Source organism: Lethenteron reissneri, chromosome 38, assembly GCF_015708825.2.
Source record: "Lethenteron reissneri isolate LAM-NWPU_2019-01 chromosome 38, ASM1570882v1, whole genome shotgun sequence".
NCBI classification, from domain to species: Eukaryota; Metazoa; Chordata; class Hyperoartia; order Petromyzontiformes; family Petromyzontidae; genus Lethenteron; species Lethenteron reissneri.
Window position 1 is genome coordinate 6,031,353 of NC_083816.1, and position 19,764 is coordinate 6,051,116.

The following is a 19,764-nucleotide window of genomic DNA, read 5'->3' on the forward strand; positions in this document are numbered from 1 at the left end:
GATATAAACATTGGTTTCGTAAACTGGGTCATGTGAATAAGACTCGTGGGAGACTTAGCAGCTTTGGGGTTGGGTGCACGGAATCAAGAATGAGAAACGCACAATGGCGTAGAAGAGGTGGCAGAAAACCTCCTACTAAAAGCGACAGCTGAAGAGAACTTTTCAAATGTGGTGATGAGCAACCACTCATCTCAGCCCACTTTCCTCAGAGAGACTCTTGTTTTGCGTGAATGGACGCAAGTGAGCGAACGCGCTAAAAAATCTGAAACAAGACCCTGCCTAAGTCAAAAGTATTCACTTCTGGTACATGATTCACGCAGCCAAGACCGCATGCAGCCACGGGTAAAATATTCCTAGGGGGCCGTTGGGAAGTGGTAAGCCCCAAGTGGCTGTGGACCGTATGAAATTAAGTAATGTTGGCAGATACGGCCCCCGTGGGTCCTCGGTTCCTGACCCCCCCCCCCCTGCGATTGTACTCTTTTTAACAAGTACACTCCAGGTTGGCAGCTTCACGCAACTGGAGACTGAGCTCTCAAAAGTGTTTTTATTCAAAATAGCACAAACAGCACTGTGTTTTGGCAGAAACTTACGATGCAGTATAGCCTTTTTACAATGCAGCAACAACCGGAGAACTAGAGGTTAGGGGTCGCAGGGATGCAACTAACGGCCAATATCCGTTACATTCAAATGAACTGGTCTCTCAGCTAAAGGGTACCTACCATTTCAAAATTGAAAAAAAATAACAAAAACGCCACGAGCTACTGGTAACATGCCATCCTGCCAGAGTGAATCGACGGGCAGTTATCACACGTTTATATTAAACTTTTTAAAAGGTAAATGTACACACTGAATATCTTACAAAATCAGCCCCCATTTGGTTACCACCTGTCCTCACTGATCCGTCGCAAACTTTTGACAGCTCTACTTGCCCAGAATTCCAGAAATTCACTTGTCATTTCTCTGTCTCTCTTTAATGATTTCCTCAACCTCTCGCTTCTCTTTCACATTAAAAACACAAATGATTACAGCAGGTTCTTAAACACATGCGTTATTGCACCTCTGGTGCCTACACAACAACAGCTGTAAACGTGGGGGTGGGTGGGGGGGAGCTGCAGAAACAAAGCGAAGGAAAGTTTTACAAAAACGAAAAAAGGAAGGAAGAAAGAACATATGCTCAGTAACATTACAACTACAACTCACCTGGCCGAACACTCACGGATGAACACTTTTACTGACAAAAGGAACAGGCTGCAACTTAACAAACGTGCCGGGCGCTGAAGAAATCGGCAAATCGATAAGTGCGGGAGGCATCACCAGTTCCAATTTGATTAGCGGCTGCATTTTTATTATCAACCCTGTTGTGTTGTGTTTCATTAAATTTTAAACCCTAAACTCTGGAATTAAAAATCTAATGTGTAATTCCATTACAGGTGATTGGAATATAAAAATGAGACTGGTTAAGGCGCATCTAAATTCAAAACCCGACTCAAAACTTCCACTTAAAAGTAATGATCTTGTCGCGTCCCTCGAGACGATACAAAGTTATATTTTGAAAGTCAGACGCATGGATGCCAAGTGCTTTTTTTTCCTTTTTTGTTTCGTTTCTTTTTAAGGTTTTTTTAAACAGTTTTTATTTTTTTTGTTTCTCGGTACGATCACTAAGTATACAACAACACCTACCCTATATATACAGTCTCCTGTGAGTAGTCCAAACCATTAGGATCTAACAGGCGTAAATTACGACGGTCCTTTCGATGCGTTAATAGACCCGAAATCCATGACTATACATTACACTAATCAAAATCACAGAGTACATTGGGGGGGGGGGGGGGCGGGGAAATATACAGTGAATGTATAAAAAAAAGCCAAAAAAGAAAAAAACAATGTAAGTTCTTGGGACGAAATAAAAAATAAACAATTAATAATAAGCAAAAGGGTAACATAACGGCTAAAGCTTGGCAATAGAACACTTTTTTTTATTGATAAAATAAACTCATATGCTTTTAAAAAACTACGCCGACGTTTTTAAAAACTTCAATTTTGGTAAGTACAAGCCAATTCTGTAAAACGCAATGCATGATGTGATAGGGTACAGAACGGGTACGGCTGGCGGCCAAGATCCCGGGCGCCATTCGCGATGGCACCATACGGGCGTGACACCGCCGCACAGACGCCACCTTCGCCGCCAAAGGGAGACCAAACAAGACCTTTCTCGCTCGCCTGGGCACTTGACCCCCCGCACGACCACTTGCCCCATGCTTGCCTGCTGCTGCTGCCACCACCTCACCTCCACTCGCTTCTCCCCACCGCCACAACCTCTTTCCCCCCCGCTCCCACCCCCCCCCCCTTTTCCTCGGGGGCGCAACACCCAGGGCGCTGGTTTTACAATCACCGCTTTGCTTTCGGAGAGAAAAAAAGACGCCGTTTGCGTTGTGGTAGTCTGTTCCCAATTACACAGCTTCCTGTTTGGGTTTCTTCAAGCCCATCGGGGTTTTGCTGCAAAAGAACAAGGGCAGGGCAGTAAAGTGCGATTATGTTAATTGCACGTAATAGATATCGTTGCCGCTTGCACGTGTGTGCACGTGTACTTTGTTGTTGAGAGTTGCCATAGTATTCAAGCATTTAGATTTATCTGGAAATGACATCCAACATATGCAATAGGCCATGTGTTACATTTTCAGCCGTTTATCCCAACACTTAAATTCAAAGAATAATTTGAGAAGCAGTGGAGTAAATAACGCACGCTCCGAGAAATTACAGTATTCAGCGGATGAGTACTGCAGACGTCCGTGACTGTGGGGAACTCACGTTTCTGGCGATGTGATGGGTCGCTTTGCCATCGGCTTGCTTCCTGGGGCATCTTTGCCAGCATCTAACAATGAGATGGATGTGTGGGGGGCAGTGGTGGAAGAAACAAATACACAACAGCTTTCTTATAGTACAAGCATCCTAGGAATTACTCGCCATGAAAAATGCCAATGTGACACACCAGCCATGAGTTCTCTATTCCTGTGTCTCATTTTTACTGCAATAGTTTTTCTTTCTATTTCCACCTGAAATTTACAACCTTCCATAACCATACCTAAATGGAAAAAAGCATTTATTTTTACATGCGCACTGATATAACAGCTGCTCCTCAATCGCCGAGTCAGTGACTGATTGCCCACGTGATCTAAAATATTTTTTTATTCGACCAGGTAAAGCCCACTGAGATATATAGGTCTTTTTCTGAAGTGACGTGGCAACAAATGATCGCTCAACAAAGTGGCTTATATGGAAATTTATAGCAGCCAAATACTCGAAACACATGTTTCTCAATGTGGAGTAAAAAACCAGAGGACCCGGAGAAATATCCACGCGACCAAGGGGGAGAACATGCAAACTCCACATATACAGGCGTCAGGGTCAGCATCAAGCCCATGAGATCCTGCATACCAGGCGAGGTAGTTAATATCTCACCATCCGATTGGCTTTGTGGACCCAACAAAAACATGCAACACTTTACAAGTCCGCATACACCTTCACGTGGGGAAGGTGAAATGACTAACAATGTTGGCGGTGCGCGCGCAGCCCTACGAACCTTGCAGCCACCGCACTTGTGTGGCGGGGCCATAGCCTTTCTGGTTGCGCGCCGAGATGCGGAAGATGATGGCGGGCTTGGCTCCCGTGTCGAGGTGAGCGCCGGCCAGGCTGGCGTTTGCCACGAGGCACGACGGCTCGGCGCCGCAGTACACGCGCGCAAACGCGAGCTGGGCTGCGGCGGCCGGGGCGCCGGTCTTGCCGTCGCCGGCCGCTTGCGCAGGGGGCTGGTTGGGCCGCTTCACCGCCAGGTAGACAGCGTATTCGAGGATTCGGCCGAACTTCAGGGCCGGCGGCTCCCACGTCAGGTGCGCTCCCTCCGGGGTCTGGCGGGCCGGGGGAAAAGGCGACGGTCGCGTACGTTAGTGGATCCCGGCGAACAAGCGGGCGATGGATTTTGTTGGTGAAAAAGAAGCGAGTGCGTGGCAGTGGCCGAGATCCTGGGTTGAAATCCAAAAAGCAAGCCGTGATCAAACTGGCTGGTTAAGCTTAGTCAATTGATGGTTTCGTAACCGTACGTAGCCAACCGTGCTAATTGGAGGTGCGGGAAAGCCAGTAACTGAAAAAAGTATTCCTTGGACCCGGTGATGGAGCGAAGCATGACATTTAGAACAGCGGTCGAGGCTGCTGCACAACCGTATAAACCAAACGCAACCAAAGCCTTCAGTTTCTCGCAACCACCGCTTCACCTGCATCCACCTCGCCAGCCCCCTCCACCTCGACTGCTATTCAACCCATCCTCCGTCTTCCCTCTCCAACACTATCGACAACTGCGGGGTGCCCTGCACCGTCAGTGGATGGCCCTCAAGGAGTCGCTTTGACTTCCTCTCGAGCAATACTCCCATCATCATCCAATAAAACTTCCAGATTTACATTATTTATTGTATTATTCGTGTTACATGTGCATTCTTGTACATTGATCCTATACAGTATAGGATTAATGTTATGAAACCTTTTCACTTTCTCCCGTATGTTGAGTCGGACACAGAAACCTATACACCTTTTTCCCCATATAAAAGGTCTCTACATTCGCAAATTCTACTTTTGTGCAGATTTTCAAGAACCTAACCCTCTTGAATGTCAAGGCCTTACCCTATACAATGCCTTTTGGGTTTGCGCACTACCGTGATGAAAGAAAACAAGAATAATAATCCACGTACCTTGCTGATTTTGATAGCGGAGGGCGCCCCGGGGAAGCCCGGCAGGCAGGTCTTGAAGGCGGAAATCTCGCTGAAGGAACCGCGACCGAGGGCGTTGACGCCGGCCACGCGGAACTTGTAGGCCGTGCCGGGCTGCAGTGACTGCAGCTTGAGAGAGCTGTGGTCAAGGATGCCACTCGAAGCGTCACCGTCCTAACCGTGTGCGTGGTGAGCAGTGTGCGAAAGGTGGAAATAGCACTCGGTCAGTCATCACCGTACAAACTAAAAAGTCGACAAGGTGCGGGGCCCTGCAAATGTTTGCTCACAACACGGCTGGGTTAAGAGCCTCAACTGAAAGGGAGCTCCGGAGAGCTCCTTTAGTGGGTATTTAGGCTGGCTCATCCACACTGGCCATACCATCTTGGAAGATAATGGAGTTACCCACACTTCGCTCCACCACACGCACTCCGCCGATTGACAGTGGTGTTGTCATTGACGCTGCTGGAGGCCCTTCCGCCAGCAGTGGCGCGAGCGAGGAGTAATTTCAGGGCAGCACCTTCTCCCATTACCGCACCAATAATGAGTAATAACGCAATGGCTCATCACAAACCTCCATGCTGCTGTCGTCAGGAGGCAGGTGGTAGCGAGTCACCACGGTGTTGGTCACTTTGAAGATGCCCACGTCAAACCAGGGCGCAGACTCCTTCTTGGCGAGCGGTTTAGGCGCAGCCTCAACCACCTCCGGCTTCTGTTCCACGAGTCCGCAGACAACATGCACGCGCGGCAATGGTTAGAATTGGCCATTCACCGGACAAGTCTGCAACTTAATGCTTGTACAACTCAATGTTAAATATGGAAAAAAAATGCTTTCATCTTGTGGCAGGTGAATAATGTTGATTCTGGGCTGTGCAATAAGAGATTTAAGTTTCGTCATTAAGAAAATGGACTTCAAAGTTGCTCTCGTGCAAGCACCAGTGACGTCACTTTGACAACTCTTACACATGACGACATGTATTGGAGTTGTTACTGTTAGTATGGCAGCAAGTCTAACATTTTTAAGTCTATTTTAACATTACCAAAACTTAAAAGTCATACTGGACTAGCCTGAAAAGATATCTACTAACTAATCAATACTTGAAGAGTGAATATTTCTTCAACAAAATTGGGGAACATTCAAATTTATAATTTTACGAGAGGTGCGCGAGTAAAATTGAGCATATTCTTTGGGTCTTTTGGTAAAGTCATGTAGATAGGTTGAAAGAAAATTACAAAAAACAATGACGTTTCGATCGCAACACAAGGCATCCGTATGGGTGGCTTTCCTATAGCCAGTGTCCCATTTCACCATCTGGTCTCTTTTCGATTAAAACATCAAAAAATAGTAGCTTGCCATCCTTTTCCGCTCGCGCGCTCACCGTGGAGACCACTCACCGATCTTACATTAACATGCTAACTTTTAGCTGGCAGCCCTTTAATTGGTGGAAAACCGATCCACGGTCGCAGCTGCTGCCCCACCACTTACATTAACATTAGCTGCCAAGTCCATGCTGCTGACATTTGAGCTACGACCATTTCAAACCTTTCTAGTTTGCCTTTAGAAGTTAACCCCCTTTTCCTGATGACGACCGCTTGTGTTGCGATCGAAACGTCGTAGTTTTTGTTATTTTCTTTGAACCTATCTACGCGACTTTACCGAAAGACCCAAAGAATATTAATTCCTGCAGTCACGAAAGCCTTAAGTCAAGATTTAAAGTTTAGCAATTAAACTCTTACCACCTCTCCACCCCGTGGCCTTCTCTCAGGAGCTCCCAAGATTAATGCTTTGATTCCAGAACCAATTATGTTTCGTCTCATTTGTTTCTTAGAGTATATTGTTTATATAGTTTTAACAGTTTTCTTGAGAATATCATATAATTGGCACATATATTTAACTTGGGCACAACGTGCACGATTTCACACATCTGCCGTGAGCTTAAAAATCGACATTAAACAGACGAATATGCGCACGTCCCATGGCAACAAAATGATGCGATCAAGTTAAGGGGGGGCCAGGGCGGCCCAGTGGAACGCACCGCTATAGTGATAATAGTAGGACTTGACGGGACGTTGTTTGCCACCTGGGCCAGCACGGTGGCCGCCTGCAGCTTGGCGGGGCTCGCGGGCACGGTGGACACGATGGGTATGGTGGGTAAGATGGGCACGGTGGGTAGGATGGGCACGACTGTGGGCAGGATGGGCACGGTGGGCAGGATGGGCACGACGGTGGGCACCGGAGCGGTGAGAAGTGTGCTGGACGGAGCAAGGCCTGCAAGAAGGAAGGAATCGGCTGAGGTTAATGCCACCCACGACACACACGCGCTCTCATCTCGTAAGGTTCTCAAAATGTGATTATTTGTATTCACACATGTATCTAGCCAAGCTTGACTCAATTAACTGTTGTGATACCGAAACATTGTGGTGACTTTGGTGGGTTTTTGCTGCTGGAGGGGGCCACAACGAACCTATTCATTGCATACAACATATACTCATAAAAAAATTATTCTTACACAAATCCATGCACATATCGGGAGCTAGCATAATAAATATTATTCAATGAATCGATGCATCATTGCACCCCTGGTTATGTCAAATTCAGTAGACGTCATGTGCAACCCGAGCTACAACATGTCTGAAACTTCACGAATGCATGAGCGCACACCTGCAAGCACTGGGAAGTGGTTCGACTCCGGAGCGGGGTCGTTGAGGCTGTCAGCTGGGGCCAGCGCATCTGATGGCGCTAGAGGTTCGATCTTGGAGGGCAGTAGCGAACCTGCTCTCCATGCAACACGCACGGGCAAATTAGTGTGGAAACATGCAAACACACACGTTGTTTGACTCACAGACACACACACACAAGTCCACACTCGCACTAACATGTACACAAATACACTCAGATTCATGCAAAGACAAATAACCCCTAAAATACTTTAACAGACTGTGCACACAAGTGCTGTTAGTGAGCACATGTGAATGCCAATACGGGGTGATGAGACCAGGCACCATACCAGGCCATCTTTATCTCTCCAGTGCTGATTTTACATACCACAGCAGGTACTCATTGAAGGCCAAGTCAATTTAACACCATATTTCTCTTATAACGGGAAAGTATATACAGGAAACTGACGTTTCGGGCAATGACCCATCTTTAGCGAGGTGGTGCAGTAATGGTGCGTCCGACACACGCATGCGCCCACCTGCGTGCGACGCTGGCTGAAGGACGACGGTTGCCGTCTCGGCGCTGGACAGGCACGCGGGGGTGCTGACCGACGCTGGTGCCGCGTTTGTCGGGGGCAGGATGATGGTGGTCGTGGGGAGCGGTGCCGGGACGGCCACCTTGATGGCCACAGTGGCAGTGGTTGCAGTCATGGTGATGGCGGTGGCGGCAGCAGCAGCAGCAGGGGCTGATGGTGCCGAGGATGAAGGGGGCTGTGGTGGAGCTACTACTACTGCTGCTACGGTTGCTGGCGCCGGGGCCACATTAGTGCTTGCCGGTGGATTCACGGCAGTGTTCACCGTCTGTCGGGGAAATCAAGACCAAACTCAGTCAATGCCCCTACATTTTTTCGATGCCTCTCATATCATGTAACAAGTGTACATTTCAAAACTTTCCGTCTTCATTAATAGGGGGCTTTTAGGCATGATGTAACATTTTTTGCACACACTAAACCTAGAAACAGTGTTTCAAAGTCAAAATCTAAGTTTCAAGTTAAGCTTATCTTGTTTAGCCAGGTGAAAGAGATAATGACCTGGGGCATTCGTCTGCCAGTATAGGGTGATGACTGCTGCTGGGCATAACCTCAATTGAGCAATTTGCAGTGCAACTTTTGAATTTGGCAACTTTTGACCCCTGACACCGGTAAATGTCATCAAGGAATCTTTATCGCCAGTTGCAGTTATTACATTGGCAGTAAATATTCACGGCGGCCGCTGAATTCGAACCGTGAACCTCTGTAACAAGCGGCAAACGCTTTACCGCTAAGCCACCACCCAAAATAATTCCCCTCTATTACCCGAATAATGGGGCTAAACTGCTTTACAAATGGGAAATTTTGGCGGGGCGAGCTTGATGTGTCCACTTGGCCATAAGAAATGAATGTGCGGTCATGATAGGTTTCCCACCTCTTGCTGGAATAAAATGTACCCAACTTAACCTCGTGTGACAATAGGTTCACAATTAGCACTCTCTCATAGGAGTGCCATGAGGTGAGCAAATACAATTAACTTGTTCAATATGATTCAAAGAAAAACCTCTATTTAGGTTAAATTCGGGTAAATAATGGTTAACGTGGTTCCACTGTTGACCGGCTGTGACCTCTCACCTGTGCGGGTTGGGGGGCGGCCTCGCCTGCCTTTGGTGCTGGTGGGATCGCGACTGCTGCTGCTACTGTCACCGTTGCCGTCGCTGCTGTCGCTATTGTTGTTGTCGCCGAAACTGTGGATGCTACTGCTGCCGCCCCCCCACCACCACCGCTGTTGGAGGTGGTGGCTGCAGTCTCTGAACTGGCCGCTTGGTCCGAAGTGGATGCGATCGTCTGCAGGTGTAACGATGCAACGCTCTGTGTAACACAAGTGTCTTTCTTAGAGAGAGTCGGGTTTTTTTCTTACCAAGAGTCTTGAGACTCAGCGAGATATTCATCATGAATGCAAACAATGCTAAATATGCTACAATAATGATATGATGCAACGATACCATCATCTGCTTTCACCATCTTCCCTTAACATTTCTTACCCCATCCTCTTTTGAAAAAAGTACCCTAATCAACAATTATTTCAAATTACCGCACTGTATAGGTTCCCCCAGCTACATAAGGGGATGTTGAAGAATGGTGGCGAATGGGGGAGGCTTTCAACCAGCTGTGGATTGGTTATGGCTGATGATGATCATCCATGAGACAAGTCAAAATCGAAATTGTATCACGTTATATATATATCTTTTGTTGCATTCTATTTTAAGTATTGATAATCCATTAAAACTAATACTAATATACGAGCGCTTTGAGAAAATAAGCAACATGTAACCATCACTATAATAAATAATAAACATTAATGTATATGATGCACTTACAGATATTTGTTGTTAGATGTAGCTGGAAATCAAACTAACAAAACAAAGATATACTATGATACAATTTTGGGGGCAAGTGCTGCTATCGAGGCTGAGTGGACCTAGGGGGAGGCCTAGGAGTGGTTCGAACACGGGTCACCAGGCTCATGGCGAAGTGCAATGCTAAGCACTGCACTATTGCTCCCAACCACAAAACAAAAAAGACAATCCCCAAATAGCCTAAACAGTCAGTTGGGGCAAGTGGTGTGAGCAATCACCTATGAAGGCCGACTCGGTACACAAAGGGGTGGGTGGCCAGAACCACGCCCGACTGCCTTTGTCTCCCCAGTGGCGATGTTTGCACACTGCACCAGGTACACATTTCAGGCTGAGCCAACCTAGGGGAGGCTCAGGACCGATTCAGATAACAAGTCACTGGTGGTGGCTATGAGCGGGAATCGAACTGGGTTCATCGGATTCGTAGTGCAGTGCGCTAACCGCTACACCACAAAACACAAAGACAAAGGACACATGCAAAATCACATGGCCCTTACCGAGATGGCGGGCCCCGGGGCGGGCGTTGACTGCGTGACGTTGGTGACGGCGCGGGGCTGGGCGGCTGACACGGTGTTGGTGGCCGTGTTGGTGGTGCCGGCTGTGGCGGTCTCCCCGTGCACGCTCTCCGGAATACCACCCTCGCCCGTAGGGGGAGGCTGAACTGTTGGTACAAAAAAAGCGTGAACGGTGGAAGTTCAAGAACATTTATTTTTTAAAGTAACTAATTTGAGATATGGCCGAGTGGCAAAGGAATTTGAGCAACGAGCCAGTACCCCCCCCCCCCCATTTATATTCCGATTGTGCTATCAGTGTCATGTTATTGGTCTATGACATTTAAAACTATCTATTCAAATGTCTAGCAAAGCAGTGCAACTCTTCTGCTCATCTGCAGTCCATCGCTGATACCAAAAGCTAGCTCTGCACCGATGGTGCATCACAGAAGGTGATGACACTTTCTGCCACTCGCTCTACAATCAAGTTTGTCACGTAACAGTCAAAGCAACATTTTACATTTCTAAGAGCTGGATATTAGACAGTGTGTAAAAATGTAAGTTTACGTGATTACCTTTTTTTGTGTGCAGTCGTCATTGGTGACCAGGCTGAGACCATCAACTGTCTACACTTGAGAACCCAATTTAGTCACAGGCGGCCACCAAAATTCAAACTCAGCATCCCAGGTCATACTAGCTCACCCCTCTGACCTTCTGTGACATCCAGCCACTTTTTCCGTATCTGTTATTACTTCCGGCAAAGCGGTGCAAGGTGCAGACTGTTACCCTGGTTGGGGTCCATGCTGGCTGTGGTTGTGGTTGACGTGTTGGTGGTGTTGGTCTCCGACGTCTCGTGCGGCGGGCTTTTGCACTCGGGCGGTGCAACCACCTCTGCTGGGGGCTGGGCAACGGGGACAACTGACACAGCCACGGTCTGTGGCTTGACAAGCTGCTGTGCCAACATCACCGGCTGTGGAGAGAGCGACGATGGTGGCTACATTAGGAAAGCAATTCTTAGTCGATTTAAGAAAAACAATAAAAAAACAGTGGCAGGTTGCGTTAAGTATAAATGTTACACTTGGTACGTACTTTAATGTGTTACAGTAAATAAAAGATCAAAACATCACTGCAAGAAACCCTTGCAATGACAGTCGTTTACAGCCTGTAGGTTGGAGATTACACACCCCTGACCGACAAGGTGAGACATTTTTCTTAGAGATCAGTACTGCACATTTCCAACAATCAACTACCAACATCCCCAATGCAATACCATGAATCAAGAGCACTGTGTATCGAGAGCACGTCACGATATCGCAGCATGCGGTTAACGCATACCTGGTTGATAGATGTGGCAGGCACGGCCGTGGTGCTGGTGACATGGGTGAGGGTTACGTTGGGTGCCGACGGCCCCGCCACGCCAGCCACCTGAGATGAGAGGGCGGCGATGGTGGCCAGCGTCGTGACAGGCGTCGCCAGTGCGGCCGGGACGCACGTCACGCCAGCCGCAGTCTGTGTGCTGAGGGCACCGGTAACTGTGCCCAGTGTCGTCATGCCTACGTCACATGCGCACACACACGGGTTTAGACCATAGATATACAACTTATGGCTCTCTTGTGTTTTTACCTGGCCTGTGAACACCAGGAGTACGCGAACGTAAAGTACTCGGTGGGCTTCTCGTCACGAATAGGCTACCAGGCCCACTGAGAATCTCCGAGATTCCCGCTTGACTCACAAAACATCACATTTCCCAATTCTAAAGTGTCTTTCCAATTAAGTGGCTTTTACACATCTCCCTCCACGCACACAATATACCGAAATATACACAGATAACACAATGATCCCTTCTATATCTGTTAAAAGACTGTTGGGGCAAGTGATGTTAGGCTAGCACCTATGGAGGCTGGCACAGCACACAAGGGGGTGGGCGGCCAACACTATTCACAGCCAGTGCTGATGTTTACACACCACACAGGGTACTCATTTAGGGCCCAGTCAACCTAGGAAAGCCCAAGGACCAAATTGCAGTTTAAAAATATTTGCCACTATTATCAGTCGTAACGCAATACACTACCATTCCCCACATGTAATCGCGCACACGCACAAACCTGTGGTGCCCTTGACGACCAGTGTGGTAAGGGCAGGCTTCCCTGCAGTGACGGTTGCAGGGGAAACCAGACGCACCCCTCCCATCATGGTGGCGGCCGACATGGGAGTAACGGCGCGCAGGATGGTACCGGCAGGGCCTGTCCCACGCAGCAGCACCTGGGACGGATGGTTGTGAATTGTACACGTTAATGCAAAAGCATCTACATACACACAATACAGAAAGTGCATTTCTCAATTGGTACACTTAAGGCCCGTGACGCAATCGCCCGGAAGTCACACCTCGGCAGATAAATGAGGTTCAGACTGAACAGCGATCGGATGGGAAAGTCTGCCCACATACATTAAAAATGCAATTAGAACTTCAGTAGAATGATCGATTGAAACATTACACACCTAGTAGGACCATAGAAAGCAGAACTGCACCACGATATTGCTTGGATGGACAATTATCATGCGTTGCGCGATAGAAAACCGAGATTATTATTTATTATAGAACAGGTGCTGTAGGCTACTACTGCTGGGCTTTCAGTCTGCGGAGGGCAATGCAATATCCATCGTTATACTACACTATTATGCTCCAATGGTGTAACAGGTTTTTGTAAGTGGAATTTAAAGGCCTAAAATTGTAATTTTAACCGAGCCAAAAAATGGTTCCCTGTTTGTCCTCAAATCCGTAAGATCCACTTTGACTTAGGTCAGTCATGAAAATGAGACTACAGTTTACCCTCGTTATTTCGGTATTTGATCATTCGTAAATGGGAATAATTCGGCACGGCTGCGCTTTCGGCATATGTACAGAATTAGTAATTCGCCACGTGCCGAATTTCCGTACCGAATGGTCTAATTTCGGCAAACACGTGGCACGACACCGCTCGCCACGACCAAAACAACGACTCAGTTGAGTGGCGGCGCGCATGTCGAGCGTTAGTGCAGACCTGTTGCTTTGGACTTTACCTTGTTAAAGCACTCTACAAGCCAACCCTCTCAGATACATCGTCTACAACTACATTAAGTAATAGAAAGGGACTGAAGTATAAAACCCTTGGTCTGGATATAATTGATGCAGGTGTGTCAATGCGTACGGTGTGTGAAGAGTTTGACACAAAATAAAGCACATTTAATGACATTAAGATAGGCCGGGAGAAATTTTTTGGAAAAAAATAATTGGGGCAGGAGACACTGCGAAGTACCATTGTACATAATTCAGAATATTGGATCATTCGTAAATGTGTCGAATTAACAAGAGTTTACTGTATTTGTCTCCGAAGTTGCCACCTGGTTAAATAAATCAACTTGAACTTTAGTGCTCACCTGTGTGACTCCGGACTGGGTGCTGCCTAGTTTAGGCATGGCTGTGATAATCTTTCCTGGAGCTCCGGTTCCAGAGGTCATGACCTTAGTGGTGATGTAAGTGATGGGGGACTTCATTCCACCTGCTTGAGTTCCACCTACAGTACATCACCAGGTAAACATAAATACAAAACATTATATGCATTACAAGACACATGCCCAAGAGAGATCTCAATGACTTGAAAAGAACTGGGCATGGACTGGACACGGTGGTCGAGACTTATGAAGGGAGTGGACATCCAACGTAGAGGATTGGAGCGATGAAAGCAGTTCGCGTGCTTGAGCCAGATGGGATTGTTACGTCGCAAGACTGTGAAAAATGGCTTTCATCCAGCAGTGGATTTTACCAAGGGCGACGATGACGATCCCATGCCTATACTGTATTTGTCTGTTTTTGATTACCAACCTCCATCCCCTATCTGTGGAGAGAAGGGAGCAGGGCAGGGGTCAGAGAAGCCCGAGGCCACAATAACAAGCTTATGGAGCGTGGGCACACAAACCCATGGATCCTCCACGACAAATGGAAACCAAACTAGGCCATTCCTGTGCCAGCAGAGCCTGGTTCCCCGCATGAGTGGAAACAAAGCAATACCATAATCCGATGAGATTTTTGTATCCAGTTAAGCACTGTGTGATCGGTCACCTGTAGCCCCAGCTTGGCCCATGAGCGCCGACATTGGGATGGTCTTGATGATGGTGGCACCGCCGGGCTTGCCCATGACGGTGCCCGTGTGGCCGGCCATGGCACCGATGTTGAGGATCTGTGCCGTGCCAGTCATGCCACCCGCCTGCGAGGTGGTGATGAGCGTGGCAGGCTTGCCGTCCGCCGATGTCACCAGCTTCACGATGGTAGCGCCCGGAGGCAGGGTGCCCTTGGTCTGTGGTGCAAATGGTGGAGAGATGATAGGGATGTAAATTACTCGATCACAAGTTTTTTTACCAGGTAAGGCCCACTGAGCGAGATAGCTTTTTCAGAAGCAACCTGGCCACAAATGACAGCTCAATGAAGCGGCTTATCACGTTTAAGTTAATAGCAGCCAAAATACTCTTAACGCATGCTTCTATATGTGGAGGGAAAAACCGTAGGAACCGTCCTCGGTCTCCCACTCCGCAACACAATTAAAAGGTGAAACCGCAACTCTGCAATTGCTTTCGCACTCAAATGCTAGAGGGCGCTCCATAAAGAGGGTCAGAATCGGAATCCTTTTTGATAATGGAGGAATCTGATGAGCTATGAAGCTCTTTTCCAAAGATGTCCAAGTATGGGTGTGTCATGTCCAGTATTTGGCCTACCCTTCCACACTGTCCAGAAGCGGGAATACCCAGATTTTACCTCCCCCCCACCCCCTCACCGCGACCAGCCAATCACCAAACTGCTGGGTAATTGCTGGGTGGACAGGGGCAAAGGGATATAAGAAGTCTGCCCAACCGCACTGCCGGGAACTCGAATCTTACCTGGTGACCTCTGGACTGCAAGTCCAGTGTACTAACCATCGTAGCATAGCAGAATCTCCCGAGATAAGTGGCGTCTGCTTCACAGTGTAATTTAACGATCCTGCGACGTCATTCACAAGAGTAAACCATTGTGTGCCTGCATCATGGTCCAAATTTGGCAAATTATAAAAATGAATTAGCAAATTACTTAATTTAAAAGTACGTAGCAATTATGGCCCCCGACTGCAAAAACTTGACAGGACCCTTCTGTAGAGTCCTCAAACTTGTTGAAGCCTTCCTGGGTAAGCAAGCGTAATAAAATAAATAAATAAAATAGAGTTTTTTAGTCTGAAATAAAGTGATTTTTTTGCCCAGTTTAGCATATGTAGAATCTAGCTAGATATGTAACTATTCTCCGAGTGCATTACCACGATTAAGAGTTACAATTCAAAAACCTTACTTTTACATTGTGGTGAATATAAGACGAGTGGTGATAGGATCACATCAATTAATGGGAAATGTTATTAAATAAACAAGGAGTTGTGCAAAAGCTACCATAGATTATTGCTATTCTATGCAGTTGTTCTGTTCACATTTGTGTATACACACACTGAGCACTCCTAATTATCCAAGACACCTTATTGGAACAAACCGTTCATCTTAGCTTTCAGCCAAAGTAATACAAATCATTGCCGACATTAACAGATATGCTGCTGGGATTTACTTGGATATGTTAGCACTCGACTTTCTATAAAGGATTAACTTTACTCGACACAGTGGAAACATGAAGGTCCAGCAACCAACAGTGGATGGCAACACTGGCTGGCCCCCGATGTACGAATTAAGATGCTAATATTATGAAACGGCATTTAAAAACCAGTTTCCCTAACATCTCGAGGATTGTTTTGTAAGTTGATGCATTGTATAATTACGGACTGGACATACAATAGCCTTGAGTTGTGCACACATTTAAAATGCTGCGTTTCCCTCACTGGAACCATCATGGATGTTGCAATGGCTCCCCGGTGGTGGGGGTGTGTGTGTGCCTTGTGCAGTTCATTGCACATCTCGAGCACCAATCACCACAACGATTGCACCATGGCTCTACCCGGAGGTGACGCTGGCAGCTACTGAACAAAACATGTTTATTTTCCCCCTCTGGTAGGACAACTGCCAAATTATGCGTGTATCTTTTTCTTCTTTCGTTACAATCCCCCCAAATGAAAACAACACCCCAAATGCCAAAGCCTGGGGGCACAAAATTAAATGAAGCACATCGGTGCGAGAAATAAGGGAGCGATGACTCGCTGGGGCCATCCCACATCTCAGTGGTGGACATGCGTTGTTGCAATGAAAATTAAATATGCATTGCTAATGAACTCAGGTGGCCAGGCAATTTAAGGGGCTAATAAGTGTTATCAAGGCAATGAGCCAGCACTTCTGTTAGACTGGGTTTGAATCGTGGCACCTACATACAATTAAACTGGATTCACAAGTATAGTGAGATGATGGTCTCAGCTTGGTCACAAAATAATGCACAAAAACAAAATGGTTTGATTGCCATGGTGAAATTACTATTTGAAAATGAAATGTGCACCACCCTTTGCGTGGCTAAAAGGCAATTGTTGCGACTTTATAAACGGTTCTGTGATGCCATCTTCTGGGGCCATTTTCTCACACAAGTAGATTTTTTTACACTGGTAACTTTGAGAATTCAGAATGTCTTAATATTAAGACATAACAAGAACAGCAGTATGAATGAGATTGGGAGGACAACTGTCAATAAAAAAAGGTTGAACCAGTGTTAGGGATGTTCTCAGAAGCATGCACGAGACTATCCACTCGGGAAAGGCTACGATCCCCATCAGTGTACTTGCGCAACGGTAATCAATGCACAAACACTGTTGCAAAACAATGCTTGCTCTGGAAATGAAACTTTACACGCAGTAAAGGTGAACCCTTCACCATGTGCACCAGGCCATCTGCAAGCACTGAGGATGAGTCGCAGCCCTTCCCATCAAGCACAAAAGGAGGCACCCCTGCTCAGTTCCACACCAACTTGATAAACAACCTCCTGCTGTTGAGAAATTCACCGGCCAACTGGCAACACATTTCCCCGCAGATGATGCCAACGTTGGGCACACAAAAGCTTGTTTACTGGCTCCAGTTTGGGCTTATTTATTGCGTTAGTGTGGATCCAAGCATTACAATTATCTTCACGAGCGTACGCAGGCTGCTACAGGGATTGGAAGCATTAGTTGCACACGAACACTAAAACGACAACAATTATGCTCGAGCCATACATTATCAACTGTACGTCACCCTGCAGCGGGTCACTTTGTATTCGTTTTTGTTATTAATCCTGTAAACTTGGTTCGTTTGCTTTTTGGTGAAAAATATCAGCATTAATGCTTATGGATAGCAGTAGACATATCATGTTTGTGTGATCCGCAAACAAAACCTACATTCGGTCATCTGAAATATCGGGACCGGCCACAGGAAGGCATCACCGGGTCTGGAGAATAGATGGGTGGGCTGTGAAAGGGTTTATCCAAATAAAATTTGTTTTTGGTTTTGATACTCATAATTAATGTACGAGAGGGTCAATATAAAAGGAGGCAAATGGCTTTTCAAACGATCCTACAAGCTGCCGTCAAGAGCTTGCGGGACCGACAAAATAAAAATCAAAGAGCACACACAAACCGGCAAACCACTCGCCGCCACAGGACAAAGCGGAGGAGGCTAACCTGAATGAAGTGGGCGAGAGAGCTCGCCTGCGAAGTGACAACCCCAGACTGCACAGGCTTAGTCTGCATCAGCGTCACCAGAGAGCCCAGATTGGAGAGCTACACGGACAGGCAGGCGGGAGAGGATACATACACAACACAGCCGGAGGGGACAGCAAGGGGGGGTGGATACAAAGGCAGTGTCACTACGTGCACAAACAAGGCCCAGGCAGAAAAAAATCACCCAAACCACAGCAATAAAAATAAAAGATTCCCTGCTCAATCTGAGCATTAAAGCTGTGTGAACCTTGTAAGTACGGGCCGCTCGCTCTACCACTGAGCAACCAGGCTGGGTCAACCAAATAAAGTAGTTCCTCATTTAATTAAAAAGTAGTCCCACGTAATTGAATAGCTTTAAGTCAAGGACGTCACTGTTATTTGAACTCCAGAATATTTTTGCCACATCGGTGAAGGGTGATGTGACCCAATAAACAAATAGCTCTTATCTTATAGATTAACTAGCTTCAGCTATATATCCTGAACTGTCCATCACGTCTTAAAATTAACTGAAATAAAGAATCAAACGTCACTTCAGAAGCACCCCCACAGTAGTGTGCTTTAATAACATCTTTCTAACAATATGCAGCACATTTTTGGCATTGGACATGTAAAGCATGTCAAAAATGTATTCTAGAAAGATAAAAGCCAGTGCTCGGCACAGGGGAAAAATAACCAGGGTTCGAGAGGTAAATTGTTAGTTTTATATTTCCAGAATGTACCATGGATCGACTGCATTTTGAAAGTGAACTAAAATATACTCTGGTGGGTTCTATCATCTATCAGTTAACAGCATATGTTAAGCTGATCTCAGATTTAAAGCCGTATGCAAGTCGTTTTGTAAAAATGAATGCACATGATATAAAACAAATCTTTGCAGATATAGAAATATAAACATTTTAAGGAAACATGATATTAGTTTAGATGGGCAGGCAAATTGGCTTACATAAAAGACGAAAAAAGAAAAGCTCACAAAAACTATGGATAGAAAAGAAGTTGTCAACTGTAGGAAAGACAACATAGCACAAAGTGTGAAAAATACAATTAATCACCCCACTGCCCCACAAAATAGCCCACAAATAAGATTCAACCATCCACCAAACACAATAAAAAAACAGTTACACCATGTTATTTTAATACGTTTGTATTTTTTCTAAATGTATTCTAATTGCCTTCTTGCCACGTGACAGATAAGGCATTTTTATTCTCACAGAGACGTTTACTCTGTGTGTGGTCGACATTTGCCCATGGGCGAGATTTTTCAGAATGACCAAAAATCCTTCAAATGTAATTTTTACCCTTAAGGCAATAGGGTGCGCACTTTCCCAAAAAGGCGTGTTTCATTAGACAGTGAAATAAATACAATTATAATTCTTAACAGCTGGAATTTAGGCACATAAAGTGCAAAACAAAACATAATATGATGGATCACTGCTGACCGGGCTGATACCATCACATAACTACATTTGACAACCTAGTTTAACCTGAATTCGAACCCAGGGTCTCTGGGGTGCTAAACTCAGCACTCTGGACCATGCAGCACTCGAAAAACATTACCATCGTATTCAAGAAAAAAAACGTTATGGTGTTTTAAAATGCTATTTAATAACTTACTTTTCAGGAAGACATATTGCTACGTTTATTGCAATAAAATCCTGTGTTTACTCAGCATATGTCTTAGCACTAAACCCAAGCATGCTATAATTTTATCGCCACTTGGTACTCGGCCACAAGTGTGAGTT

General features: G+C 46.2%; 1 protein-coding gene across 4 annotated transcripts in view; it reads right to left on the minus strand.

Annotated features, from left to right (window-relative positions):
- Positions 1 to 530: 530 nt before the first annotated feature.
- Positions 531 to 19,764, minus strand: part of HCFC1 (host cell factor C1) — a 36,152-nt gene continuing 16,918 nt past the window's right edge. For 2 of the 4 annotated variants that reach the window (XM_061567200.1, XM_061567199.1), the window contains exons 12-27: positions 17,987 to 18,085; positions 14,449 to 14,683; positions 13,767 to 13,903; positions 12,455 to 12,611; positions 11,685 to 11,902; positions 11,136 to 11,319; positions 10,356 to 10,519; positions 9,077 to 9,313; positions 7,952 to 8,273; positions 7,417 to 7,527; positions 6,791 to 7,023; positions 5,329 to 5,466; positions 4,740 to 4,931; positions 3,581 to 3,905; positions 2,809 to 2,872; positions 531 to 2,496 (exon numbers count right to left, since the gene is read on the minus strand). In XM_061567200.1, coding sequence (XP_061423184.1) covers positions 2,451 to 2,496; positions 2,809 to 2,872; positions 3,581 to 3,905; positions 4,740 to 4,931; positions 5,329 to 5,466; positions 6,791 to 7,023; positions 7,417 to 7,527; positions 7,952 to 8,273; positions 9,077 to 9,313; positions 10,356 to 10,519; positions 11,136 to 11,319; positions 11,685 to 11,902; positions 12,455 to 12,611; positions 13,767 to 13,903; positions 14,449 to 14,683; positions 17,987 to 18,085 — 2,862 coding nt within the window. In that variant the 3' untranslated portion in view covers positions 531 to 2,450. The remainder of the gene's footprint in view (positions 2,497 to 2,808; positions 2,873 to 3,580; positions 3,906 to 4,739; positions 4,932 to 5,328; positions 5,467 to 6,790; positions 7,024 to 7,416; positions 7,528 to 7,951; positions 8,274 to 9,076; positions 9,314 to 10,355; positions 10,520 to 11,135; positions 11,320 to 11,684; positions 11,903 to 12,454; positions 12,612 to 13,766; positions 13,904 to 14,448; positions 14,684 to 17,986; positions 18,086 to 19,764) is intronic. The other 2 variants (XM_061567201.1, XM_061567202.1) reach the window with 2 other exon arrangements.